At 41.0% G+C, this 25,141-nt stretch overlaps 2 protein-coding genes across 2 annotated transcripts; both read right to left on the bottom strand.

Moving 5' to 3' along the window:
• Window positions 1-7,121: 7,121 nt before the first annotated feature.
• LOC108496356 (coxsackievirus and adenovirus receptor homolog) lies at window positions 7,122-13,122 on the bottom strand. Its single transcript, XM_017812991.1, has 5 exons — window positions 13,050-13,122; window positions 10,040-10,209; window positions 9,189-9,393; window positions 8,662-8,817; window positions 7,122-7,399 (listed from the first exon to the last, which is right to left on the bottom strand). The coding sequence occupies exons 1-5, from the start codon at window positions 13,120-13,122 to the stop codon at window positions 7,248-7,250; spliced, it is 756 nt and encodes a 251-aa protein (XP_017668480.1). The 3' UTR covers window positions 7,122-7,247.
• Window positions 13,123-14,204: 1,082 nt separating this feature from the next.
• LOC108496411 (coxsackievirus and adenovirus receptor-like) lies at window positions 14,205-18,716 on the bottom strand. Its single transcript, XM_017813085.1, has 5 exons — window positions 18,647-18,716; window positions 17,617-17,786; window positions 16,766-16,970; window positions 16,239-16,394; window positions 14,205-14,975 (listed from the first exon to the last, which is right to left on the bottom strand). Exons 1-5 carry the CDS (start codon window positions 18,693-18,695, stop codon window positions 14,824-14,826), a joined length of 732 nt encoding a protein of 243 aa, XP_017668574.1. The 5' UTR covers window positions 18,696-18,716; the 3' UTR covers window positions 14,205-14,823.
• Window positions 18,717-25,141: the final 6,425 nt, after the last annotated feature.

Below are 25,141 nucleotides of genomic sequence, written 5' to 3'. Positions count from 1 at the left end.
AGTGTTCTGGAAGCCTCAAAATAGCAAATAGCACTCGGGGACAAGGGATCAGAGTATGTAGGGTTGGTACTATGCCTGCCCTGATCCCTCCAGCAGCACTGGGAGCAGGAAGGCCAGCTCTGCAGCAGTCTGCCCAGTTTCAGGACTAGTCTCAGCTCTGCTCATTTGTCTCTTTTTCCTATGACCTAGAACTGCTTTGGATTCCTTCCTCTTGATGAATGACAGAATTTCATCCTCTCCCCTTTGCTGGGAAATCCAGAACCATACTGAGAGGGAGCATCCCTCCAACAGCACAGGTGGAATTGATCCTTCTTTCTGTTCCTTAACTTTGATAGCAGGACTAGGCAGAATTGAGACAGGACAAAACAGGCTGTGGTGGTGTTGGCCATGAAGGGGAATTTTGGCATACAGGGTCATGTGGAAAGGTAAACAGTGGAGGGACTTTTTGAACATTGGCATGGGGACAGTGAAATTCACCCAGTGCTGACTCTAAAAGAGTTCATGGATTGCATTCCCACTGGTGCTGGTGTTGCACACTTTGCTGAAGGAGGGAAAGCAGGATTTGTTTTGAAAGAACCTTTTCACATTTATTGAAAGGTAGTCAGAGGAAAGGTTACCAGAGTGGGAGACAAGGGATCAGGGCACTTATACTGCTTTTGGAGACAGAGCTGATATAATATTGATAATCTTTACCCAAGTGGTCTAACCTAGTTGTGTTGACGCCATGGAGTCTCTGAACACTGTTTGGGTGCACCCACCTCTATTCCCTGTTCCAATTTCTCCAAAAAGGCAGGGATACAGCAGCCCAGGGATGTGATTCCAGAGCAAGCATGGCTGTGTATCCCACACAGACAGACAGACAGCCAGCAGGGCAGGGTTCAAGGGTGCAATCCTACGGCACTGCAGATGAACTCGAGGGCACTGCTCTGTCCCTGCTGCTGCCTACTGTGTCACACACCAAGGCACTTCCTTTCTCTTGCTGCCCCTGATTTATCCAGTGGGACTGTACCTTTGTCAGGGTCTGACCGATCTCCTGCTGTTCCTGCCCAGTGCCTGGTAACAATGGAGCGCCGTTATTGGCTTGTGCCTCTCAGCACCATTGTGATACAACAATGGTTTGAAGAAAGAGGCCAATTTCCTTTCATTTTAGGATTTGGCTAATTTGACTCTTAGCAATTTCTAAATGGACCCACACTGGGAATTCAGAAATGCCAGGATTCTCTAAACTTATTGTTTAGAGAAAAAAAAAATTGCTGAGAGACTGAATCCTGAAAAAATGCAGTGGTAGATAAGAGTGGAAATTTATGGAGATGCTTCTCTTGAATGGAAAGGAACAGGTTTCTTTGTTCAACCTGGAACACAATGTTTAATGGAGAAAGAAGACAGAAAGATTGGGAAACAAAGGCACAACAGAGACTTGATGATAACAAATCTCTTATTAGGTAGAATGGGGAAGACAAAACTTCTGCTCTACAATAAGCTGTGGTGGCACCAACAGCCCTTTTACAATGACCCTGTTAAGGACAGCATTCAGCAGAGCTGCCTGCCCAGAAACTAATACAGCAACACACTGCTAAGGCATCTTCCTTGGATTTCAACTTCCAGGGAAAGAACTGCTTGGACTTTAAGGGTCCCTAGCAACAGGGAGAGCACCAGAAGCATAGAATAGTTTGGACTGGAAGGACCTTAAAGCTCATCTCATTCCGATCCTTCTGCCATGGGCAGGGACAACTTCCACTAGACCAAGTTGCCCCAAGCCCTGTCCAACCTGGCCTTGAACACTAGAAAACCCTCTGTTGCTTTTCAGGTCTTTATCAAATTTGTAAAATGATGTTCAGGTCTCTTTTTCAGCCTTCAGTTTATAAGTATGTGAGTGAGAGAAGTCACAGCTATTCTGTCTTGACTTCCTTTCTGAGGCTTTTTGACCTTTTGAGCCAAGCAGTGGTTAATTCCCCCTATATGAAACTGCCAGTCTTCAAGATGGCTGTAAATGTGGCACAGAGTAGGATTGTGAGGGAAAGAAGAGAAACTACTTTCTCAATATTATTCTATGTTAGTCATCAGCATTTTAATTGCTTGAGTTTTCAAACTTAACTGAGCTGCAGCAACATGTTGCTTTCAGACAGCATTTCCTACACCTTGGGAGGTGCTTTAGGATTTACTTCTTGGCACTTCATTCCCTTGCAGTGGTGTGAAATGCCTTTGGCAGGGATATAAGAGATCACGAAAGTAGCAAATCATAATCCCACAAGTGTTACTGATGGTGGAGCCACACCTTCTGCTCATTGCTCCTGATACTTGACAGGAAACAAAAGTGGGATCAAGGGGCAAGTTAAATATTTAGTGGATATTCTCTGTATTTGTCAAGTGCTCAGCTATGTTTTGCTAATATTGAGTTATCCCTCTGCTTATCTTCCGGGGGCTACTCTACAGTGAAAAACTAGTGAGGCAAGAAAGAGCCTCAGAAAAGCATCACTGCAGCCTCCTCACCTCAGGTAGGCCTGACACCAATTCCTCTGCTGCTCAAACAATCTGTGCATCAGGAAAGTCTTGTCTTGCTTTTAAGACACTGGTTCAGATTACGCTGTAATAGACCATGCTCAAAACCAGCAACAGGAACTGTGAACACTTTCTGCACTCAATTACACTGAAAAAACAGAGATGAACCTCAGAAAAAAACCACAAGTTTTGTGGTGAGGGCCCTGGGGCAAGCTAGGTTCAGATCCTTGCCTTCCCACAGTCTTCTTGTCTCCTTTTTGGCCAGTGGCTAAATTTTTCTCTGCCTTAATTCCCCAGAATTAAACTATGGATGCAAATAAAAGCTTTCTTCTTTATATCCTTTAAATCACCATCACATTTTCCCAGAAACATAGATGGTTTGGGATGGAAGGGACCTTAAAGCTCATCTTGTTTCAACCTCCCTGACATGGGTAGGGACACCTTCCATTAGATCAGGTTGCTCCAAGCCCCATCCAGCCCGGCCTTGGACACTTCCAGGGATGGGGCAGCCACAGCTTCTCTGGGCAACCTGTGCCAGGGTCTCACCAACCTCAATGTAAAGAATTTCTTCCTAATGTCTAACCTAAATATACCCTCTGTCAGTTTGGAGCCTGACTCCAGAAGAGAATTCCAGCCCTCAGAGCATTTTTGTGGCCTCCTCTGGACTCAAACAAGTCAGCATCTCTCTTGTGTTGGGGGGTCCAGAGCTGGACACAGCACTCCAGGTGGGATATCACAAGAGCAAAGCAGAGGGCAAGAATCACCTCCCTCGACCTGCTGCCCAGGCTATTTTTGATGCAGCTCAGGACACAGTTGGCTTTTTGGGCTGCAAATGCAAGAAATGACCAGTTATTGCCAAGTCATGTCCAGTTTTTCTTTCACCAGCACCCCCAAGTCCTTCTCAGCAGGGCTGCTCTCAATCCATTCTCCACCCCAGCCTGTGTTGATCCCAGGGCCTTGTGGATACTGGGTCTTGTTGAGCTCCGTGAGGTTCACACAGGCCCACCCCCCAAGCCTGTCCAGGTCCCTCCGGATGCCATCCCATCCCTCCAGCATGTTGACCTCACCACACAGCTGGTGTCAAAGTTCTGGCTGTGCACATCAGCATTCTCTCAGGAAACAGCTGCACACGATTCAAAGGAAGAAAAACCTTCCTTTTCTTCCAGGACTATTCCAGGTGGGCAGTTTCCCTCCTGTGCTGGGAGGAAAGCAAGTTCAGGCACTTGGATCTAAGCTCTGCAACCCCACCTGCCCTGCTGTTCAGAGCTTGTTCTGCTCACATCAACACAGAGCTTTGAGGCAAAAGGGGCCTGGTGTTGGGGGCTTGTTGAACTCGGATCAGAACACGGGGACAAAAGTCCCCATGGCACACTTTGACTTATCTGGGAGTGGAGATGTTTTTCACTTGGAGAATCCCTCCCCAGGAGCATTTTCTATTTAGTCTGTGTTGCAAACATGTTTGTTTGTTTGTAGACTCCATGTCCTCATCAGGAGAGAATCTCTGTATTCATTCAGAAGGGAAGATTCGAGGCCATTTTTATCCATTGTGGTTATTTAGAAAAACTCTGACAGCACGAACACAACAGGCACAAAAACCATGAGGTAAATTATGGCCCTTTTTTCACTCATAGTTTCTGTGATACTGGCTTGTGACCACTTTAATATGTGGACTTGACAGGGTAATATCAATCTATTTTTGCCCATTAATGAATATATTAAAATATTTATCACAGGTACTGAAATGTTTTTTATAACCTGAACATTTGAAGCAAACTCATTTATTGACTTGTAACTGAATATATGAAAATCTGTCATATGTACTTAAATAGATTCCATATCCCTAGCATTAGCACAGAATTTATTTCAGCTAAATAAAATCATTTAAAAGTTTCAGATCTAGTTGAAACCGGTCATCCAGACTTCTGGAGTCAGTGGTGAAGGATCACTGGAGTGAAAGGCATTCTTGGTGGAGAAATATCCACCACATCTGGATGATATCAGTTGTTATTTGGAAGTGCCTATTGACATTAAATATTATAATAATAATAATAATAATAATAATAATAATAATAATGATGATAATAATAATAATAGGGTGGTGAGGCACTGGAACAGTTGCCTAATTAAAATAAAAATATATTTTAGCTGTGCAAGTTTAATATTAATTTTCCCAAAGGTTTTTAATTACCGATTTCTTCCTGTAGAAACATGACAAGGACAATGATGTTATTAGTATTTGAGTGATCCTGGTTTGACTGTGAAAGTCACTAATCTGAACAATACAGGGAACATGAGTTTGACACTTTTTTGATGCAGAAAATTTTTGGTACCTGTAAGGCTCTTCTAGTGAGGTAGTAGCATGTTCTCTGCAGCATTCTCTGGGCTCTAAAAGAATAATCTTTCCCAGACACAGAAAAGGATGTTTGGAGGTAAATTCAGTGGCAGAGGATGTGTAAAACAAGATTTTATAACATCTAGTTATTCTCACCTATAATACTTTGTTGCAGGGACATATTCCATTTTTCTTGCCCAGGTTTCATGATTAAAATAGTATTGTCCTTCCCTGTGGCTATTACTTCAGCCGGTTCAGGAGGGCTATTTGGTTTTTGGACCCATACTTTGGCTCCATTATTAAAGATGTTTCTGAATTTTTTCTATTAAAGTCACAGTATCTGGTATAGCTACCATGAGAGGCGGGGTATGCTTATTTAACTCTCTAAAATCTACAGTCATTCTCCATGACCCATCACTCTTTTTTTACAGGCCATACCGGATTCTTCCAAGCTGTGGTAGTGATTTTAAAACTCCAGCATCCAGCAAATCTTTAATTGTCTGTGATATTTCTTCATGCCCTCCTGGCATCCGGTATTGTTTCATTGTTACTAATTTAGTTGCAGCAGGAATCTGCACAGGAGGCATTTTTATTTTTCCCACTAAGATTGACCGGGCACTAATATTCCAAATTGGTACTTACCATCAGGAAGATTCAGGGTTAATCCTTTTAGCATATCTATCCCCATTTTATATTCAGGGCTAGAAACAATCATGACAATCAGGGCTAGAAACACTCTCCAAGGTAACCAAGCTGCTGTATTTTTTCAATTACTTCATAGAGGGGATTTCCCATCTCGTTAATCAAGGAAGTCAGGATTACATTTTTGTAGGCTGCTGGAGAAACCTTAATCAGTTTATTTCTCATAGCAACAGACAGAGCATGCTGCATCATACTGTCAGCATCTCCTGTGAAAATCACTGACTCCATCCCCTCTTCCTTTAATTGCCGTACACAATCCCACAATGTACACCATGCATGCTCAACTCCAGGCCAGTCATTTTCTGTGCAATCTTTATTACTGCATTCCAAAGCAGCCAAAGCTCACGGATTAGTGTCATTATTCCAAAATGCATCCTGCACAAAGGAGTCTGAACTCAAGATGAAAAACTTCCTGGAATTCCTTGAATCAAGGGTTTCCCCTGATGCTCCCTGACCGTGCAAACACACCATCCAACTCAGCAGAGATTCTCCCAGTCTCTGTTTAAACCGTTCAATTATATCATTTACTTCATTCTGACTATAATCCTCCACCACATCCCTCCTTATCAGCTGCCTATCAGCCCCTAATTCCATTCTCCATCTCCATGCCAGTCTCACGTCTATGAATTCATCTGGGGAACCAGCCTCATCAGAATCTGTAGAATCCCAAATATCTCCATCCCATTTATCGGGATCCCACTGCACAACTGCCTCTGTAATCACTGAATGCACTTTCTTATGATTCACTTTCCCCTTCCTTTTCTTGTACTTGTATTGTGCCACCCAAACTGCAGCCTTCTCAGCTACAGTCTGATGAGTGTCCAGCTTATCAACAAGCAACTTATTTTGACACAGGTGTAGTATTATGTATTTTACTAAGGATTATATAGAACTTTGGCTAATAAGCAGATACATGGCTAAATACAACATTAGGCTGGAAGGTTCATCTAGAGGTCCACCTTGGCTCAGGGCCTGTTCAGGCCTCAGCACTTCACAAGCACAGTTCATTTCTTCTGACTTTTAGCCCTTATCTCATTGTTCTAAATCACTATGAGACAGCACATTTATCTTTGGTTAAAGATAACCCACAGCTCCTTTCTACTTAAACAATTCTTTATTGCTCTTATAGCTAAACAATGTCTATTGATTCAACTCCCTGGGGCGGAAAAATCATTTGACTTATTTCCTACAGGTGCAGAGCTCAGTTATTCCCTAATCTCCTTTGGGCATCAAGGTTTTAATCTTTTTTTACTGACATTAAGCTAAACACAGGTTTGAGTAAAAACAGCTAAAATCACAAAGTCCAAGAAAACAGAAATCAGCACAAGTTCCTTAGCTAATTAGGGCACAGCTCTTTACAAGTTTCAGAAGACCACAAGATTCTTTAGCCAAATGAGGTAGAGGCCCTTTTCAGAAAGACACAGCAGAGTTCCTATAATAGCTCCAGCAACTATACCAGCTGTATTTACAGCTAGAATAGATAAATAACAATACTGTTTGTTAAGTGTCGAAGTTATAAGACCAACTTTCTTTTAACACTAAACCCAGTATGTTTCACATGACCCAGGTTAACAGTACATCAGTGAATCAGAGAGAGGCTCAATCACATGCGTTTATTTAAAACAATAATAAGCCTTGTTTTGGCACCCACCAGTTACAAGGTTTTGGATTAGAGTTTAGAGAAAAAGGATATTCAGTTTTCATACGCAGAACGCTACATGACCATTACCCAGCAAACACTTTGAGGGGTGACATTCAGCTCGATAGAACATTCATCCGTGCCAACTCTGTTCGAGGCAACACAGTTGTACACACCAGAGTCTTCTTGAGAGACATTCTTCAGAAGAAGTTCCCCTGTATTTTTATCTACAAATAACAAAAGGTAGATGTTTACCATTTTCCTTAAGTTTAATTCCATATTCAATACTACAGAACTATTAATGATATCTTAATTTAAAAATGTTGTATTAAAAACATCCAAATAAAAACAAAAGTCTATTGTGCTGTAAAATACCATTATTTGTAAAAGTCTCTTACCCTGTTAGAAATTTATTCCACAGCATCTGACTTATTTGCTAATTTGACTAATCAATAGATAGGAATGGATGCTACTCTCAATGCTCTACAGCCAATAATATAAGCATTAAGTTATCTGACATGACTAGAACTAGTTATATGTGGAAAAAGAAGGGGCATAACAACAGTAGCCTAAAGTCTTGAGTGGTACAGAGAAAGACATTAATGAAAAATAAGAGAGAATCAAACAGCACTACCAGGAATCAAGTTCAAAATGAACAACAGTACGAGGTTCTGCCTTTGTAGCTGATTTTTAAGGGTCTGTGTTCTATGATATTACAGATTCTAATAGACTACAGAAGCTTACAAAAAAATGGAGATGTTCACAGAAGTCAGTTTTTGCTTGTTTTAAATCAAACTGAAGCCACATCTGCATTTTCTGAGGAATAAACTACAGGAGGATAGGAGACCCCTATGAGAAGAACCATGTCTTATTCTCTCTCCTCTAGAAATCCACTTTGGCTACTCTTAGACACTTGCTGTCACTTTGTCCTGTATATTCTGTGCATCCTGAGTTAATATATGTCTATTTGTAAGCAGATTGTTGAACTGCTACATCTGCAAGGAAATCCTACCATCTCAAAGTTTAAGGTTTTCATAACTACAAAGAACATCAAGAACTGGTGCTCTGCCAAAAAAATATTCTAGAATGACTTTCACAAAGCCAAAACTCACAAATTAACCTTCTACAAGGAAGTTCTCACAATAAAAATCTGGTATTACCACTGTAATAATTGGAAATCCATCAGTCAAAATTTAGAATATCTAACTCTATCCTCACAACACTTGGGCACAGGTGAGCACGATACTGGAGCCTAATGGTAAGAATCTCAAAGCTTGAAACATTTCCCAGTATGAATTAAAAAAAAAACAAAATAAACCCCAACTTGTTTCAATGTTAGTTTTGTTACCAGTGACAGGGCAGAAGTGACATTTATCTTGACTACTTTATATTAATACTAAGCATGAGATGCTCACAAGTCAAGATAAGCCAAAAATACTAATGCAATCTTTTTCAATATTTCAGAGTAATTAATCAAGTTTGACATTACTCAGCATGGAAGTGGCAGGAAGTTCCTGTGGGCCAGATACTCTCCTCCAGTCGTAAGACAAAAGTGGGGATCCTTCTCGTGATGCACATTTCAAGGTAAGGTCTTTTCCAATCTCCTGTGATCCTTCAATGGAACATTTAGTTCCTGCTGGCTTTACTAATAAACAAAATATCACTGAATTAATAACAGTAACAATCAAAATGCTTACTAGTTGTGTTCTAGTAGGTCAGTCCATCTTGCTAAAGATAAAGCTTGTGCAACAAACCATTTCTCTGGATGAAAAGATTTTCTATGAAATACAAGCCAGGTGCAGAATTTTTAAAAGCGTTCATTATTCTGAATATCATTCCCTTCACCCTCAGAACAGAGGGTTGTGTCCACTCCTTCCAAAGCCTCAATAATGACTGCATTATCAGAGATTCAGTAGGACTTTACCCAGCAGAAGTTTTCATTTTAGACGTCGAAGATAGGATGGAATAAGCACATACAAAATGTCACTGAAAATTCAAGGAAAGAAATTATCTTACCAAGTACAGTCAACTGTATTTTTTTGCTTTGAACTCCAGGAACCTTCTTTACTTTGCACTGGTACGTGCCAGTGTCTGCTGCCTTTAAATTCATGATATCCAATGAACCATCGCCACATCTGGGATAAGGATTAGTAAAGTGCACCCGCCCAATCTCAGTAGGATTACAGTGATTATAAATCCTGCCTACAGCATACATAATTATCTTTAAAAAAAGAAATATGATTCAGAAATCCACTTGGCTTGCAAACATTTAAAAAAAATTTTTGTCCTCAGATTCTTGATAGTTTCTTTCTATTGTTTTAAGCCCAAAAGTATGACACAGCCAAATATTTCCAACTTCAATATATCACCATACACAGCATTACAATGAATACTGCAACCAAACATCTGTCCATGTACCAATAGGTCAGCATTGACTTCTAACTTAAAGAAAACTGTTTAGAACTGCTCTGACTTCATTCTGTAAAACCTGTCTACTAAAATGAATCATCTTATTGTCAAGGCTTCCAAAGAACAGAAATTCTTACTAACTAAAGAAGTTAATATGTTTTCATTCAGGAAGATAATGCTGCTACAAAAGCAAAGTTTGCTTTCTGTAACCGAAGTGTATTTAATTTGAGTTTTTCATTAGAAAGCAAGCTTATAGTGAAAAATTTCTAGACATTTCATACTTAATCTGCTATTCCAAAACTTCCACTGTATTTCATATGACTGGTGTTTCAAAGTAATTTAAGATCACAAGCAACCCAACCTGAAAGGTATAAGTTAAAAACATCAGTAACAAAACTTATATATTTACCTACTCAAACAACTGAATTAACACTGCCCAAAAAAAAGTCTCTCCTTACCACTTGCTCCTTCTCTGGATTATCTGCTGGTATGAACACCCACTCAATATCTAGTGGGCCTTCATCTTCTTCCAAGAGTTCAAAAGTACATGGCAACGTAACTTTCTCTCCTTGTGCTTTTTCAAACACTGATTGGTCAACAGAAGTTATAGTTAGGCTTCTTGTTAGACCTATAAAAATGTATTTTTGTATTTTAAAAAACAAGTAACATGCAGTATTCAAATCCATCATAGACTTTTCCTGTACAGAAATAGTGTCAGACTTGTCAGTGCTGGAGAGATCCCGTGCAGATCCTGCTGCCAAACACAATGCACGTGCTGTTCATTTGGAATCACATCCAACAGGTAGCTACACCTTTCAAACCATACAAAGCTAACCGAAACATTTTCGGGAGCAGGTTTATTATTTATAATTATTAAATAACTAATTACAGGAACCTAGTAACATCTAATATTTGAGATGAAAAATATTTGCTACTTTTTAGTAGCCCAGGCACGTTTTGTTTGGTTTGTGCGGTTTTGGGGGTTGATTTTTTTTTTTTTGTTTGAGATTATCTACTCTTTTGTTTTCTTTCATCACGAAAGCCAAACGCTCTCAGGTCCATCCAATTCAACTCCTTTCCTCCCTCTCTTTAAATTCTCTCACGTTTCCTCCACAGTGTTCAACTGCGGCCATCGGGTCTGGACAACTGGGTTCCGAAGGCTCTCTGGAAGCCACCCAGAGAGCAAAACCAGAACCAACGCGGGTGCTAGAGGTATTACACACGGGGTTTGAATTTAAATACTTTTTTTTTTTTNCACCTCCCTCGACCTGCTGCCCAGGCTATTTTTGATGCAGCTCAGGACACAGTTGGCTTTTTGGGCTGCAAATGCAAGAAATGACCAGTTATTGCTAAGTCATGTCCAGTTTTTCTTTCACCAGCACCCCCAAGTCCTTCTCAGCAGGTCTGCTCTCAATCCATTCTCCACCCCAGCCTGTGTTGATCCCAGGGCCTTGTGGATACTGGGTCTTGTTGAGCTCCGTGAGGTTCACACAGGCCCACCCCCCAAGCCTGTCCAGGTCCCTCCGGATGCCATCCCATCCCTCCAGCATGTTGACCTCACCACACAGCTGGTGTCAAAGTTCTGGCTGTGCACATCAGCATTCTCTCAGGAAACAGCTGCACACGATTCAAAGGAAGAAAAACCTTCCTTTTCTTCCAGGACTATTCCAGGTGGGCAGTTTCCCTCCTGTGCTGGGAGGAAAGCAAGTTCAGGCACTTGGATCTAAGCTCTGCAACCCCACCTGCCCTGCTGTTCAGAGCTTGTTCTGCTCACATCAACACAGAGCTTTGAGGCAAAAGGGGCCTGGTGTTGGGGGCTTGTTGAACTCGGATCAGAACACGGGGACAAAAGTCCCCATGGCACACTTTGACTTATCTGGGAGTGGAGATGTTTTTCACTTGGAGAATCCCTCCCCAGGAGCATTTTCTATTTAGTCTGTGTTGCAAACATGTTTGTTTGTTTGTAGACTCCATGTCCTCATCAGGAGAGAATCTCTGTATTCATTCAGAAGGGAAGATTCGAGGCCATTTTTATCCATTGTGGTTATTTAGAAAAACTCTGACAGCACGAACACAACAGGCACAAAAACCATGAGGTAAATTATGGCCCTTTTTTCACTCATAGTTTCTGTGATACTGGCTTGTGACCACTTTAATATGTGGACTTGACAGGGTAATATCAATCTATTTTTGCCCATTAATGAATATATTAAAATATTTATCACAGGTACTGAAATGTTTTTTATAACCTGAACATTTGAAGCAAACTCATTTATTGACTTGTAACTGAATATATGAAAATCTGTCATATGTACTTAAATAGATTCCATATCCCTAGCATTAGCACAGAATTTATTTCAGCTAAATAAAATCATTTAAAAGTTTCAGATCTAGTTGAAACCGGTCATCCAGACTTCTGGAGTCAGTGGTGAAGGATCACTGGAGTGAAAGGCATTCTTGGTGGAGAAATATCCACCACATCTGGATGATATCAGTTGTTATTTGGAAGTGCCTATTGACATTAAATATTATAATAATAATAATAATAATAATAATAATAATAATAATGATGATAATAATAATAATAGGGTGGTGAGGCACTGGAACAGTTGCCTAATTAAAATAAAAATATATTTTAGCTGTGCAAGTTTAATATTAATTTTCCCAAAGGTTTTTAATTACCGATTTCTTCCTGTAGAAACATGACAAGGACAATGATGTTATTAGTATTTGAGTGATCCTGGTTTGACTGTGAAAGTCACTGATCTGAACAATACAGGGAACATGAGTTTGACACTTTTTTGATGCAGAAAATTTTTGGTACCTGTAAGGCTCTTCTAGTGAGGTAGTAGCATGTTCTCTGCAGCATTCTCTGGGCTCTAAAAGAATAATCTTTCCCAGACACAGAAAAGGATGTTTGGAGGTAAATTCAGTGGCAGAGGATGTGTAAAACAAGATTTTATAACATCTAGTTATTCTCACCTATAATACTTTGTTGCAGGGACATATTCCATTTTTCTTGCCCAGGTTTCATGATTAAAATAGTATTGTCCTTCCCTGTGGCTATTACTTCAGCCGGTTCAGGAGGGCTATTTGGTTTTTGGACCCATACTTTGGCTCCATTATTAAAGATGTTTCTGAATTTTTTCTATTAAAGTCACAGTATCTGGTATAGCTACCATGAGAGGCGGGGTATGCTTATTTAACTCTCTAAAATCTACAGTCATTCTCCATGACCCATCACTCTTTTTTTACAGGCCATACCGGATTCTTCCAAGCTGTGGTAGTGATTTTAAAACTCCAGCATCCAGCAAATCTTTAATTGTCTGTGATATTTCTTCATGCCCTCCTGGCATCCGGTATTGTTTCATTGTTACTAATTTAGTTGCAGCAGGAATCTGCACAGGAGGCATTTTTATTTTTCCCACTAAGATTGACCGGGCACTAATATTCCAAATTGGTACTTACCATCAGGAAGATTCAGGGTTAATCCTTTTAGCATATCTATCCCCATTTTATATTCAGGGCTAGAAACAATCATGACAATCAGGGCTAGAAACACTCTCCAAGGTAACCAAGCTGCTGTATTTTTTCAATTACTTCATAGAGGGGATTTCCCATCTCGTTAATCAAGGAAGTCAGGATTACATTTTTGTAGGCTGCTGGAGAAACCTTAATCAGTTTATTTCTCATAGCAACAGACAGAGCATGCTGCATCATACTGTCAGCATCTCCTGTGAAAATCACTGACTCCATCCCCTCTTCCTTTAATTGCCGTACACAATCCCACAATGTACACCATGCATGCTCAACTCCAGGCCAGTCATTTTCTGTGCAATCTTTATTACTGCATTCCAAAGCAGCCAAAGCTCACGGATTAGTGTCATTATTCCAAAATGCATCCTGCACAAAGGAGTCTGAACTCAAGATGAAAAACTTCCTGGAATTCCTTGAATCAAGGGTTTCCCCTGATGCTCCCTGACCGTGCAAACACACCATCCAACTCAGCAGAGATTCTCCCAGTCTCTGTTTAAACCGTTCAATTATATCATTTACTTCATTCTGACTATAATCCTCCACCACATCCCTCCTTATCAGCTGCCTATCAGCCCCTAATTCCATTCTCCATCTCCATGCCAGTCTCACGTCTATGAATTCATCTGGGGAACCAGCCTCATCAGAATCTGTAGAATCCCAAATATCTCCATCCCATTTATCGGGATCCCACTGCACAACTGCCTCTGTAATCACTGAATGCACTTTCTTATGATTCACTTTCCCCTTCCTTTTCTTGTACTTGTATTGTGCCACCCAAACTGCAGCCTTCTCAGCTACAGTCTGATGAGTGTCCAGCTTATCAACAAGCAACTTATTTTGACACAGGTGTAGTATTATGTATTTTACTAAGGATTATATAGAACTTTGGCTAATAAGCAGATACATGGCTAAATACAACATTAGGCTGGAAGGTTCATCTAGAGGTCCACCTTGGCTCAGGGCCTGTTCAGGCCTCAGCACTTCACAAGCACAGTTCATTTCTTCTGACTTTTAGCCCTTATCTCATTGTTCTAAATCACTATGAGACAGCACATTTATCTTTGGTTAAAGATAACCCACAGCTCCTTTCTACTTAAACAATTCTTTATTGCTCTTATAGCTAAACAATGTCTATTGATTCAACTCCCTGGGGCGGAAAAATCATTTGACTTATTTCCTACAGGTGCAGAGCTCAGTTATTCCCTAATCTCCTTTGGGCATCAAGGTTTTAATCTTTTTTTACTGACATTAAGCTAAACACAGGTTTGAGTAAAAACAGCTAAAATCACAAAGTCCAAGAAAACAGAAATCAGCACAAGTTCCTTAGCTAATTAGGGCACAGCTCTTTACAAGTTTCAGAAGACCACAAGATTCTTTAGCCAAATGAGGTAGAGGCCCTTTTCAGAAAGACACAGCAGAGTTCCTATAATAGCTCCAGCAACTATACCAGCTGTATTTACAGCTAGAATAGATAAATAACAATACTGTTTGTTAAGTGTCGAAGTTATAAGACCAACTTTCTTTTAACACTAAACCCAGTATGTTTCACATGACCCAGGTTAATAGTACATCAGTGAATCAGAGAGAGGCTCAATCACATGCGTTTATTTAAAACAATAATAAGCCTTGTTTTGGCACCCACCAGTTACAAGGTTTTGGATTAGAGTTTAGAGAAAAAGGATATTCAGTTTTCATACGCAGAACGCTACATGACCATTACCCAGCAAACACTTTGAGGGGTGACATTCAGCTCGATAGAACATTCATCCGTGCCAACTCTGTTCGAGGCAACACAGTTGTACACACCAGAGTCTTCTTGAGAGACATTCTTCAGAAGAAGTTCCCCTGTATTTTTATCTACAAATAACAAAAGGTAGATGTTTACCATTTTCCTTAAGTTTAATTCCATATTCAATACTACAGAACTATTAATGATATCTTAATTTAAAAATGTTGTATTAAAAACATCCAAATAAAAACAAAAGTCTATTGTGCTGTAAAATACCATTATTTGTAAAAGTCTCTTACCCTGTTAGAAATTTATTCCACAGCATCTGACTTATTTGCTAATTTGACTAATCAATAGATAGGAATGGATGCTACTCTCAATGCTCTACAGCCAATAATATAAGCATTAAGTTATCTGACATGACTAGAACTAGTTATATGTGGAAAAAGAAGGGGCATAACAACAGTAGCCTAAAGTCTTGAGTGGTACAGAGAAAGACATTAATGAAAAATAAGAGAGAATCAAACAGCACTACCAGGAATCAAGTTCAAAATGAACAACAGTACGAGGTTCTGCCTTTGTAGCTGATTTTTAAGGGTCTGTGTTCTATGATATTACAGATTCTAATAGACTACAGAAGCTTACAAAAAAATGGAGATGTTCACAGAAGTCAGTTTTTGCTTGTTTTAAATCAAACTGAAGCCACATCTGCATTTTCTGAGGAATAAACTACAGGAGGATAGGAGACCCCTATGAGAAGAACCATGTCTTATTCTCTCTCCTCTAGAAATCCACTTTGGCTACTCTTAGACACTTGCTGTCACTTTGTCCTGTATATTCTGTGCATCCTGAGTTAATATATGTCTATTTGTAAGCAGATTGTTGAACTGCTACATCTGCAAGGAAATCCTACCATCTCAAAGTTTAAGGTTTTCATAACTACAAAGAACATCAAGAACTGGTGCTCTGCCAAAAAAATATTCTAGAATGACTTTCACAAAGCCAAAACTCACAAATTAACCTTCTACAAGGAAGTTCTCACAATAAAAATCTGGTATTACCACTGTAATAATTGGAAATCCATCAGTCAAAATTTAGAATATCTAACTCTATCCTCACAACACTTGGGCACAGGTGAGCACGATACTGGAGCCTAATGGTAAGAATCTCAAAGCTTGAAACATTTCCCAGTATGAATTAAAAAAAAAACAAAATAAACCCCAACTTGTTTCAATGTTAGTTTTGTTACCCAGTGACAAGGCAGAAGTGACATTTATCTTGACTACTTTATATTAATACTAAGCATGAACTGCTCACAAGTCAAGATAAGCCAAAAATACTAATGCAATCTTTTTCAATATTTCAGAGTAATTAATCAAGTTTGACATTACTCAGCATGGAAGTGGCAGGAAGTTCCTGTGGGCCAGATACTCTCCTCCAGTCGTAAGACAAAAGTGGGGATCCTTCTCGTGATGCACATTTCAAGGTAAGGTCTTTTCCAATCTCCTGTGATCCTTCAATGGAACATTTAGTTCCTGCTGGCTTTACTAATAAACAAAATATCACTGAATTAATAACAGTAACAATCAAAATGCTTACTAGTTGTGTTCTAGTAGGTCAGTCCATCTTGCTAAAGATAAAGCTTGTGCAACAAACCATTTCTCTGGATGAAAAGATTTTCTATGAAATACAAGCCAGGTGCAGAATTTTTAAAAGCGTTCATTATTCTGAATATCATTCCCTTCACCCTCAGAACAGAGGGTTGTGTCCACTCCTTCCAAAGCCTCAATAATGACTGCATTATCAGAGATTCAGTAGGACTTTACCCAGCAGAAGTTTTCATTTTAGACGTCGAAGATAGGATGGAATAAGCACATACAAAATGTCACTGAAAATTCAAGGAAAGAAATTATCTTACCAAGTACAGTCAACTGTATTTTTTTGCTTTGAACTCCAGGAACCTTCTTTACTTTGCACTGGTACGTGCCAGTGTCTGCTGCCTTTAAATTCATGATATCCAATGAACCATCGCCACATCTGGGATAAGGATTAGTAAAGTGCACCCGCCCAATCTCAGTAGGATTACAGTGATTATAAATCCTGCCTACAGCATACATAATTATCTTTAAAAAAAGAAATATGATTCAGAAATCCACTTGGCTTGCAAACATTTAAAAAAAATTTTTGTCCTCAGATTCTTGATAGTTTCTTTCTATTGTTTTAAGCCCAAAAGTATGACACAGCCAAATATTTCCAACTTCAATATATCACCATACACAGCATTACAATGAATACTGCAACCAAACATCTGTCCATGTACCAATAGGTCAGCATTGACTTCTAACTTAAAGAAAACTGTTTAGAACTGCTCTGACTTCATTCTGTAAAACCTGTCTACTAAAATGAATCATCTTATTGTCAAGGCTTCCAAAGAACGGAAATTGTTACTAACTAAAGGAGTTAATATGTTTTCATTCAGGAAGATAATGCTGCTACAAAAGCAAAGTTTGCTTTCTGTAACCGAAGTGTATTTAATTTGAGTTTTTCATTAGAAAGCAAGCTTATAGTGAAAAATTTCTAGACATTTCATACTTAATCTGCTATTCCAAAACTTCCACTGTATTTCATATGACTGGTGTTTCAAAGTAATTTAAGATCACAAGCAACCCAACCTGAAAGGTATAAGTTAAAAACATCAGTAACAAAACTTATATATTTACCTACTCAAACAACTGAATTAACACTGCCCAAAAAAAAGTCTCTCCTTACCACTTGCTCCTTCTCTGGATTATCTGCTGGTATGAACACCCACTCAATATCTAGTGGGCCTTCATCTTCTTCCAAGAGTTCAAAAGTACATGGCAACATAACTTTCTCTCCTTGTGCTTTTTCAAACACTGATTGGTCAACTGAAGTTATAGTTAGGCTTCTTGTTAGACCTATAAAAATGTATTTTTGTATTTTAAAAAACAAGTAACATGCAGTATTCAAATCCATCATAGACTTTTCCTGTACAGAAATAGTGTCAGACTTGTCAGTGCTGGAGAGATCCCGTGCAGATCCTGCTGCCAAACACAATGCACGTGCTGTTCATTTGGAATCACATCCAACAGGTAGCTACACCTTTCAAACCATACAAAGCTAACCGAAACATTTTCGGGAGCAGGTTTATTATTTATAATTATTAAATAACTAATTACAGGAACCTAGTAACATCTAATATTTGAGATGAAAAATATTTGCTACTTTTTAGTAGCCCAGGCACGTTTTGTTTGGTTTGTGCGGTTTTGGGGGTTGATTTTTTTTTTTTTGTTTGAGATTATCTACTCTTTTGTTTTCTTTCATCACGAAAGCCAAACGCTCTCAGGTCCATCCAATTCAACTCCTTTCCTCCCTCTCTTTAAATTCTCTCACGTTTCCTCCACAGTGTTCAACTGCGGCCATCGGGTCTGGACAACTGGGTTCCGAAGGCTCTCTGGAAGCCACCCAGAGAGCAAAACCAGAACCAACGCGGGTGCTAGAGGTATTACACACGGGGTTTGAATTTAAATACTTTTTTTTTTTTTTTCCTCACACACACACGGCGGACACCTACACACACACGCGCAGGGGCGGAGGTGCGGCGCTCCGCGGTCACCGGGGCGGGCGCCTGGAGGGCAGCGGCCCCTCGGCCCCGCCGCGCTTTCTCCCAGCCCGACAGAGCCGTCGCCGCCACCTTCCTCCCTCCTTCCCTCCTCTCTTCCTCCTTCCCTCTCTCCTCTCCTTTCCCTTCCCTTCGCTCCCTTCCCCTCCTGCCCACCTGCGGAGCAGAGCAGCACAAGGGACAGCGCCAGCAGCGCCAGCTCCATGGCGCGGCAGGTACCCAGCGCGGCAGGTACCCAGCGCCGCCGACTCCCTCCCGGGCTCCCGGCGGGCACCCGGCACCGCTGGCTCCGTCACCGGCTCCCAGTGGGCACCTCCCGCCTCTCGCACCGCCCCGCAGGTGACTCGGCCCGGACCGGCCCGTCCCCGCCCCGCCGCGCCCCCCGCAACATGTCCCCGCACCCCCGGGTTGGCCGCGGCTCTCCGCGCATCGCCCCGCGGTGCCGCCCGCTCCCCGCCCGCCCGGCAGCGGGGATGGGGCATCGCTTTGCCAGCCCAAGCGCCCGAAACAGCCCGTGCGAGCGGGAGGAGGGTGCCCGCGGTAGCCGCAGCGATGCCCCGGGGCGCGGCAGGCACCGCACCGCTCCCGCCGGTAGCGCTGTCGCTTGCGAGTGAGCAGCTGTGGGATCGGTTCGATAACTTGGACAAGCCCACACAGTGGGGCATTGACTTCCTGGAGAAATATGCAAAATTTGTAAAAGAAAGGATGGAAGTTGAGCAAAACTATGCAAAACAACTGAGGAATCTGGTTAAGAAGTAGAGTCCTAAACGTTCACCAAAAGATAAGGAACCCAGGCTTACTTTGTGCATCACCTTTTTTAACATCCTTAATGAGTTGAATGACTATGCAGGACAACGAGAAGAAGTTGCAGAAGAAATGGGACACAGAGTGTACAGAGAATTGATGAGATATTCTCATGATCTAAAAACTGAGAGGAAAAAGCATGTTCAGAAAGGGTGAAAGGCTCAGCAGTATCCAGACGTGCTGGAAGCAGAGAGGCAGAGAAGGCACAGCAAAGGTGTGAATGACTGAACAATGGCACTAATGCTACTAAGGCTGATGTTGAGAAGGCCGAGCAACAGTTAAACCTGCACACACACAGGGATCATGAAAACAAAAATTAACATGCTGCACAACTACAGAATTTTAATGGGGAATGGCACAAACATGACTACATTGTATTTCCTTTAAGCTGCTTGAGGCAACTTCCAGGAATGGATGGTGAGCGTGGAACAGATTTGTCCCAGTCCCCACAGCAATGCTACTGCAATGCCACCTGGCCACAGGATTTGGAGGGATGTCCACCGGGCACCTCCCCAGGGACCCCCAACCCACCACTTCCCTTCCCTAGGTACCAGTGTCATAAGCATCCCATGGTGGGACACTCAAATCTAGGGAGGACTCTTACATCCAGAGGGTCCCAGTTCAATACAGTTCAATAATAAATCTCCTCCTGGCAGAAAGGAAGAACATGGAGTTTTTATCCCAAACTTTTTGTCTAGCCTGTAGTCTTATCAAAGGTACTTCCAGTCCCCTCATCACCAGAGGTGGTTTGTTTAATACACCAGACTTGCTACTGAAATTTAGGCTTCAAGATGATCAAAGGATAAATGGACAAAGATTGTATGCCAGGGAACATGGATTGGATGAGGAAGCTGTTCTTTGTAAACCACAGACCACTGGCAGCCTTGGAGTAGGTGGACGAAGGGATTAAGTATGGACTGCTGTGATAATGAAGACCATGGACTAGATCAACCACAGCAGAGGAGACTCAGGTACTAAGGGAAGGAATACACTGTTAGTACAGGACAGCACATGCACAGCCTTTTGACCCAGTGAGCCCCTGTAGGAGTCTGTGACTCACTTTGCTCTGTCAGCTCTGCTGTGAGAGTGCTGACCCTCAGCAAAACATTAATAATAAAAAACAGAAGCATGGTGTTATCTCAAATTGTGGCACCCTGCTGCTAAATGAATGTATGCTGAAACCCTGGGGTTTGCAAAGCCCACTGAAGGCAGTGGAAAGATTCCTGTTGACCTCAGTGGGCTGTGAATCATCCTCAAGTGGGAATAGAGCTCCAGTTCCAGTGGCTGGTCTCATCTCCATGCAGGTTAGTCCTGGGACAGGTCCCATATCAGCCATGGTGTTTGGGGGGTGATAAAGCTATTTGTTGCTGATAAGGACAAACACACCCTCATTGTACCCTGAAATGGGGATGGGATGAGTTCATCTAATCCCATTAGACACCCACATCTAAGTTAAACCCACTCTGGTACTCAGTGGAGAAAAGTCAACATTTCATCTGCAACTCATTGTTCCAAAATGGACATCTAAAATAGGTCAGATGATTCACACTCTAATTTCCTGTTTCTTCCCATTGACAATAAAGGGAACACAAACATGTGGTGGGAAGAATATCACTCCAAGTATCTTCATTAGACTAGCTCCAAAAATGTTTTCTTTTACAGCTGATTGCTAAATCAAACAGCCAAGTCAACACAAGATCCTAATGGAGACAGGTTCAAGTAAACCCTCAGTTGTCTTGCGTGAACTACAGAGCTTTGCCTCAGTAGGATTTTATATTAACAACATAAATATATTCCAGTGATAAAATAGCCTTTCATGTACCCTGTTGTGGTTGCATGGTCTGGATCATAGGTCTAAAATGGTCTCAGGTATATTTCAAAGATAATAATAATAATAATAAATGGACAAGAGGTTTCAAATTATCACCACGTATTAGTTCTCAGAAAGCTCTCATCCCAGTGGTGAAGAGTACATGGGGAAATTCAGCACCAAATTCAAACCTAAAGGACATGTCTGCAACTCAGTTTGGACTCCCATTATGCTCAGTGGAGAAGGAGTCAATACAGGTAACAGAGACTGGAACTCACTTGCCTAAACATAGGTATCTAATTTAGAGTGACCTGAATCTAATTTAAAGACACTAAGCTCTGTTGGCTGTAGAAAATCACTCTCCAAATGAGGAATTTGGCCACCACCTCCAATGTAGTCATGACAAAAAGAAGTCACCTAAAATTAGGTAATTGCTGTTGAATCTCATCCACTGGAAACTGCCCACTTGGCTGCCCAGTAATAACATCCTTACCTGGTCCATGTCCTGACAGGATACAGTGGGATGAGATGCCCCATGTCCTGGACCACTAGGACTGTTATGTCAGGAGTTAATCATAGAATCATAGAATCATTTGGGGTGGAAAATACCTCTGAGATCATTGAGTGCAATCATTAACCCAGCACTGCCAAGCCCACCACTAAACCATGTCCCCAAGTGCAACATCTTCATGTATTTTAAATTGCTCCAGGGATGGTGACTCCACCACTGCCCTGGGCAGCCTGTTCCAATAATTGATAACCTATTTAATAAAAAAATTTCCCCTGATATCCAAACTAAACTTCCTCTAGTGCAACTTGAGGCCATTTCTTCTTGTCCTATCACTTGTTACTTGGGAAAAGAGACGGACTCCCACCTGGCTACAACTTCCTGTCAGGGAATTGTAGAGAATGATAAGGTCATCCCTGATCCTCCTTTTCTCCAGACTGAGCCCCCCCAGCTCCCTCAGCTGCTTCTCATCAGACTTGTGCCCCAGACCCTTCCCCAACTCTGTTGGCCTTCTCTGGATATACTCCAGCACCTCATATTAAGATTAAAAAACAAACAAACAAACAAGAAAATAAACTTTGAACTAATAATTTTGTTTTAAAGCAAAGTTTCTCTAGATATATTTATTCTAAAGCAACACTTTTATAAATGGGCAAAAAAGGTTTTGTACTTGTGGGTTTGCTCATACTGAGAATGAAAATATACTGTGAAACTTTGACTTTTACCATGAAATGGAAATGCTGAGTTTCACGTAGCTCAAGTAAATTTGGTAAAGCCTTGCAAAGATGAACTGTACAACATCTTGAGCACAACCAAACTCATAAAGTGGCTCCACAAGAGGACATGTAAGTACCACTGCCAGTCTTTGTTGTGTCAGTCTGATCCCCTCCCACCAGATGTTTCTTGGATGATAGTCCAAACAAACCAACATAAAGCTTCTCATGAAATTACCCCAAACATAATAGAGCCCTTGCATATTTGAAAAGCTCTATTCAGAAACACAGCTTCTTACTTGGCACTTACCCTTAAAATATTCTTCACTGTCAGCAGCTATTAAAAACAAGAATAACAATGGCTATTTCTATAATAGCTCTGTTTTGAAATCTCAGAGCACTTTGTGAACTTAACAGATCTATCTGAGCTGTACAGACTCACATCAACTATTAGGGAATGCAGCTCCGTTTGGGGCAAGAATTGGACTTCTGTTCTCAAAAACTCTATAAAGAAATACAGATAAGCATGAAGACAGATTTATGAAAGCAGGGATACCTTCCACTACACCAAGTTTCTGGTCCAAACTGGCCTTAACCACTTCCAGTGATGGGGCAGCCACAGCTTCTCTGGGAAACTTTTGCCAGTGCCTCACCACCCTCACAGTAAAAATCTAAATATAAAGCCTTTTGACTGCTAAATCACCCTCATAATCATCCTACTCTAATGAGCAGTCCATACCATTTGGTGAATGCCTCCATCACTTCCAGCATACTGTGTAATTGTCACTTGTGCCAGGCAAAATGATGGAAAAAAAAGAGTATTTTGTACTTGCACTAATTCACTTGAAACTAGATTTAGTACTCTGCAACATGCAGAGGAAAATCAATTCTAGAGAGAATTTTAGTATCACATAAAATGCCACTCGTGTTTTTCACATTATTAAAAGAATAACCTAAAGTATTTTAGGACGGAATAATCTAAGCTGGAAGGAAAATACAAAAATATGCTAGGAGGGACATGACCTGTTTAACCAGGGAAAAGGTTGCAAGCACGAAAAGCTTTGGCTACTCCTTTTCCATAATTTTTCATAATTTTCAGTCTTGTCAGCATGAATAATACCGCTGATTTTTGCTATGATTGCAGAATACAAAACAAAGTTGAAAAACAGTTGAAAGACCATTTATCTCTTTTGCTTTCAATTGAAACACCCTTTCCAAATGCAGACAAGTAACGAAGCTGACTAAGACTCCACAGAACATACCTGATCAGTGTATAGTCCAGATTTTGAGGCAACTTTTTAAGAAATATTTTTAAACAATAAAAAAGAAGTTACTTGCATGTTATAGCAATCCTGTTTCTAGATGAGGTTGTCACCTGATTTAGTAAGGAAACAAATCTTCTCTGGTCATTCCTTCTGTTTGATTCTCTGTCTTGCTCTCTGTCCCTGGCTCATGGTAACTCCTAAACTGCACCTGGAAATTGTGCAGGAGAGTTTTAGTTTGCCTGGATCCAAGCCAGAGTAACCTGGTCCAGTGGCAGGTGTCTCTGCCCATGGCAGGGGGTTGGAACGAAATGATGTTTAAGATGCCTTCCAAACCAAACCATTCCATGATTCTATGATAAGCCAGGCCAGTACCTTGTTGACTATAGATGGATTGAGTTCTCCTGCCTTGTGCAGGTGTCTGCTGCTGTTTAATTTGTTGGTGTAGCCTGGTAGAGATAAAGAGATGGATGGATGAATAATATCCAAATGGCAACTGGGATCTAGCTATCCAATTTTGGAGAGTGAGAGAAATTCACAATAGGGCATGACCAGACCACACCAAAAGGGCTCCAGCCAGCAAAAAAACCCTACCACAGAGAATCATAAAATCCTAGAATGGTTTGGGTTGAAGTGACCTTAAATATCATCTCATCTTTGTCTTTCATATCGAAAAGACACGAGAGAACTGCCCCATCCCTGGAATTGTTCAAGGCCAAGTTGGATGGGCTTTGGAGCAACCTGGCATAGTGGAAGGTGTCCCTGCTCATGGCAGAGGGGTTGGAATCAATGACCTTTAAAAGGTCCCTTCCATCTCAAACTGTTCCGTGATTCTATGAAGAGAAAAAGAGCAAATTCAGTAGAATGGACCATGCTCAATTTACCAGAGAAAAGGCTCTGTATTTCCAGGTTTTCCTGAGTTCTACCTTGTAATAGTTGTCTCCTGATTTAGGGAAATGCTGTGTATAGGGAAATGCTGTGTCAATAAATCAAACTCTGTTTCCAGTACTGAGAGCTGAAAACACATAAGAGCACTGCTCTGTTCTCTTAAAGCAATGTGAAGAGCTTGAAACACTTTGCAAACAGGAGGGATTTTCACAAACCTGCAGAAAAAAATCAGGAATAGAAATCAAACTTCCTGGCTCCTGTGCCCTAACCATAAGACTGAATTTCTTCTCTAGTCTTACAGCTTCATCAAGTTCAAGGTGAACTTAGTGATAAGGAGTTCTGCTTGGAGCAGAAAGTATTGGAACGCAGAGTGGGCTGGGACTTGGTGTCTCTCAATCCCCAGCTCCAACTCTCTGTGGGCGTTTGGTGTTAGAAGGCTCTGTCCCTAAGTGGTGCTCAGCTCTTTGTCCTCACTGATGTGTTTTCTCCTCTTCCCTCTGGAACAGACTTCAGTGGAGCTGTTTGCAAAAAAAGGGGGGTGGAGGGGGAAAGGTCAATGGCTTTATGAAAAAGAGAAAAAAACAACAACCCAGCAGGTCTTACAGTAAAAGAAGCCAGTTAGTTAGTAAGTCTTGGTTTTTTACTGCAACATCCTGGCTCTTACAA

This window comes from Lepidothrix coronata, unplaced genomic scaffold, assembly GCF_001604755.1.
Source record: "Lepidothrix coronata isolate B3197 unplaced genomic scaffold, Lepidothrix_coronata-1.0 Scaffold39, whole genome shotgun sequence".
Taxonomy (NCBI): Eukaryota; Metazoa; Chordata; class Aves; order Passeriformes; family Pipridae; genus Lepidothrix; species Lepidothrix coronata.
This window is presented reverse-complemented; position numbering and strand designations above follow the sequence as displayed.

Excerpts from the sequence above, each read along its gene's own strand:
- LOC108496356 (XM_017812991.1), bottom strand. The coding sequence starts at position 13,122 with ATGATTGTTTCTAGCCCTGAATATAAAATGGGGATAGATATGCTAAAA. Across the intron at positions 8,818-9,188 it reads AATACAGTTGACTGTACTTG|TAAAGCCAGCAGGAACTAAA; the intron begins GTAAGATAATTT and ends TTTGTTTATTAG. Across the intron at positions 7,400-8,661 it reads TCCTGCCACTTCCATGCTGA|ATAAAAATACAGGGGAACTT; the intron begins GTAATGTCAAAC and ends TGTTATTTGTAG.
- LOC108496411 (XM_017813085.1), bottom strand. The coding sequence starts at position 18,695 with ATGGAGCTGGCGCTGCTGGCGCTGTCCCTTGTGCTGCTCTGCTCCGCA. Across the intron at positions 16,395-16,765 it reads AATACAGTTGACTGTACTTG|TAAAGCCAGCAGGAACTAAA; the intron begins GTAAGATAATTT and ends TTTGTTTATTAG. Across the intron at positions 14,976-16,238 it reads TCCTGCCACTTCCATGCTGA|ATAAAAATACAGGGGAACTT; the intron begins GTAATGTCAAAC and ends TGTTATTTGTAG.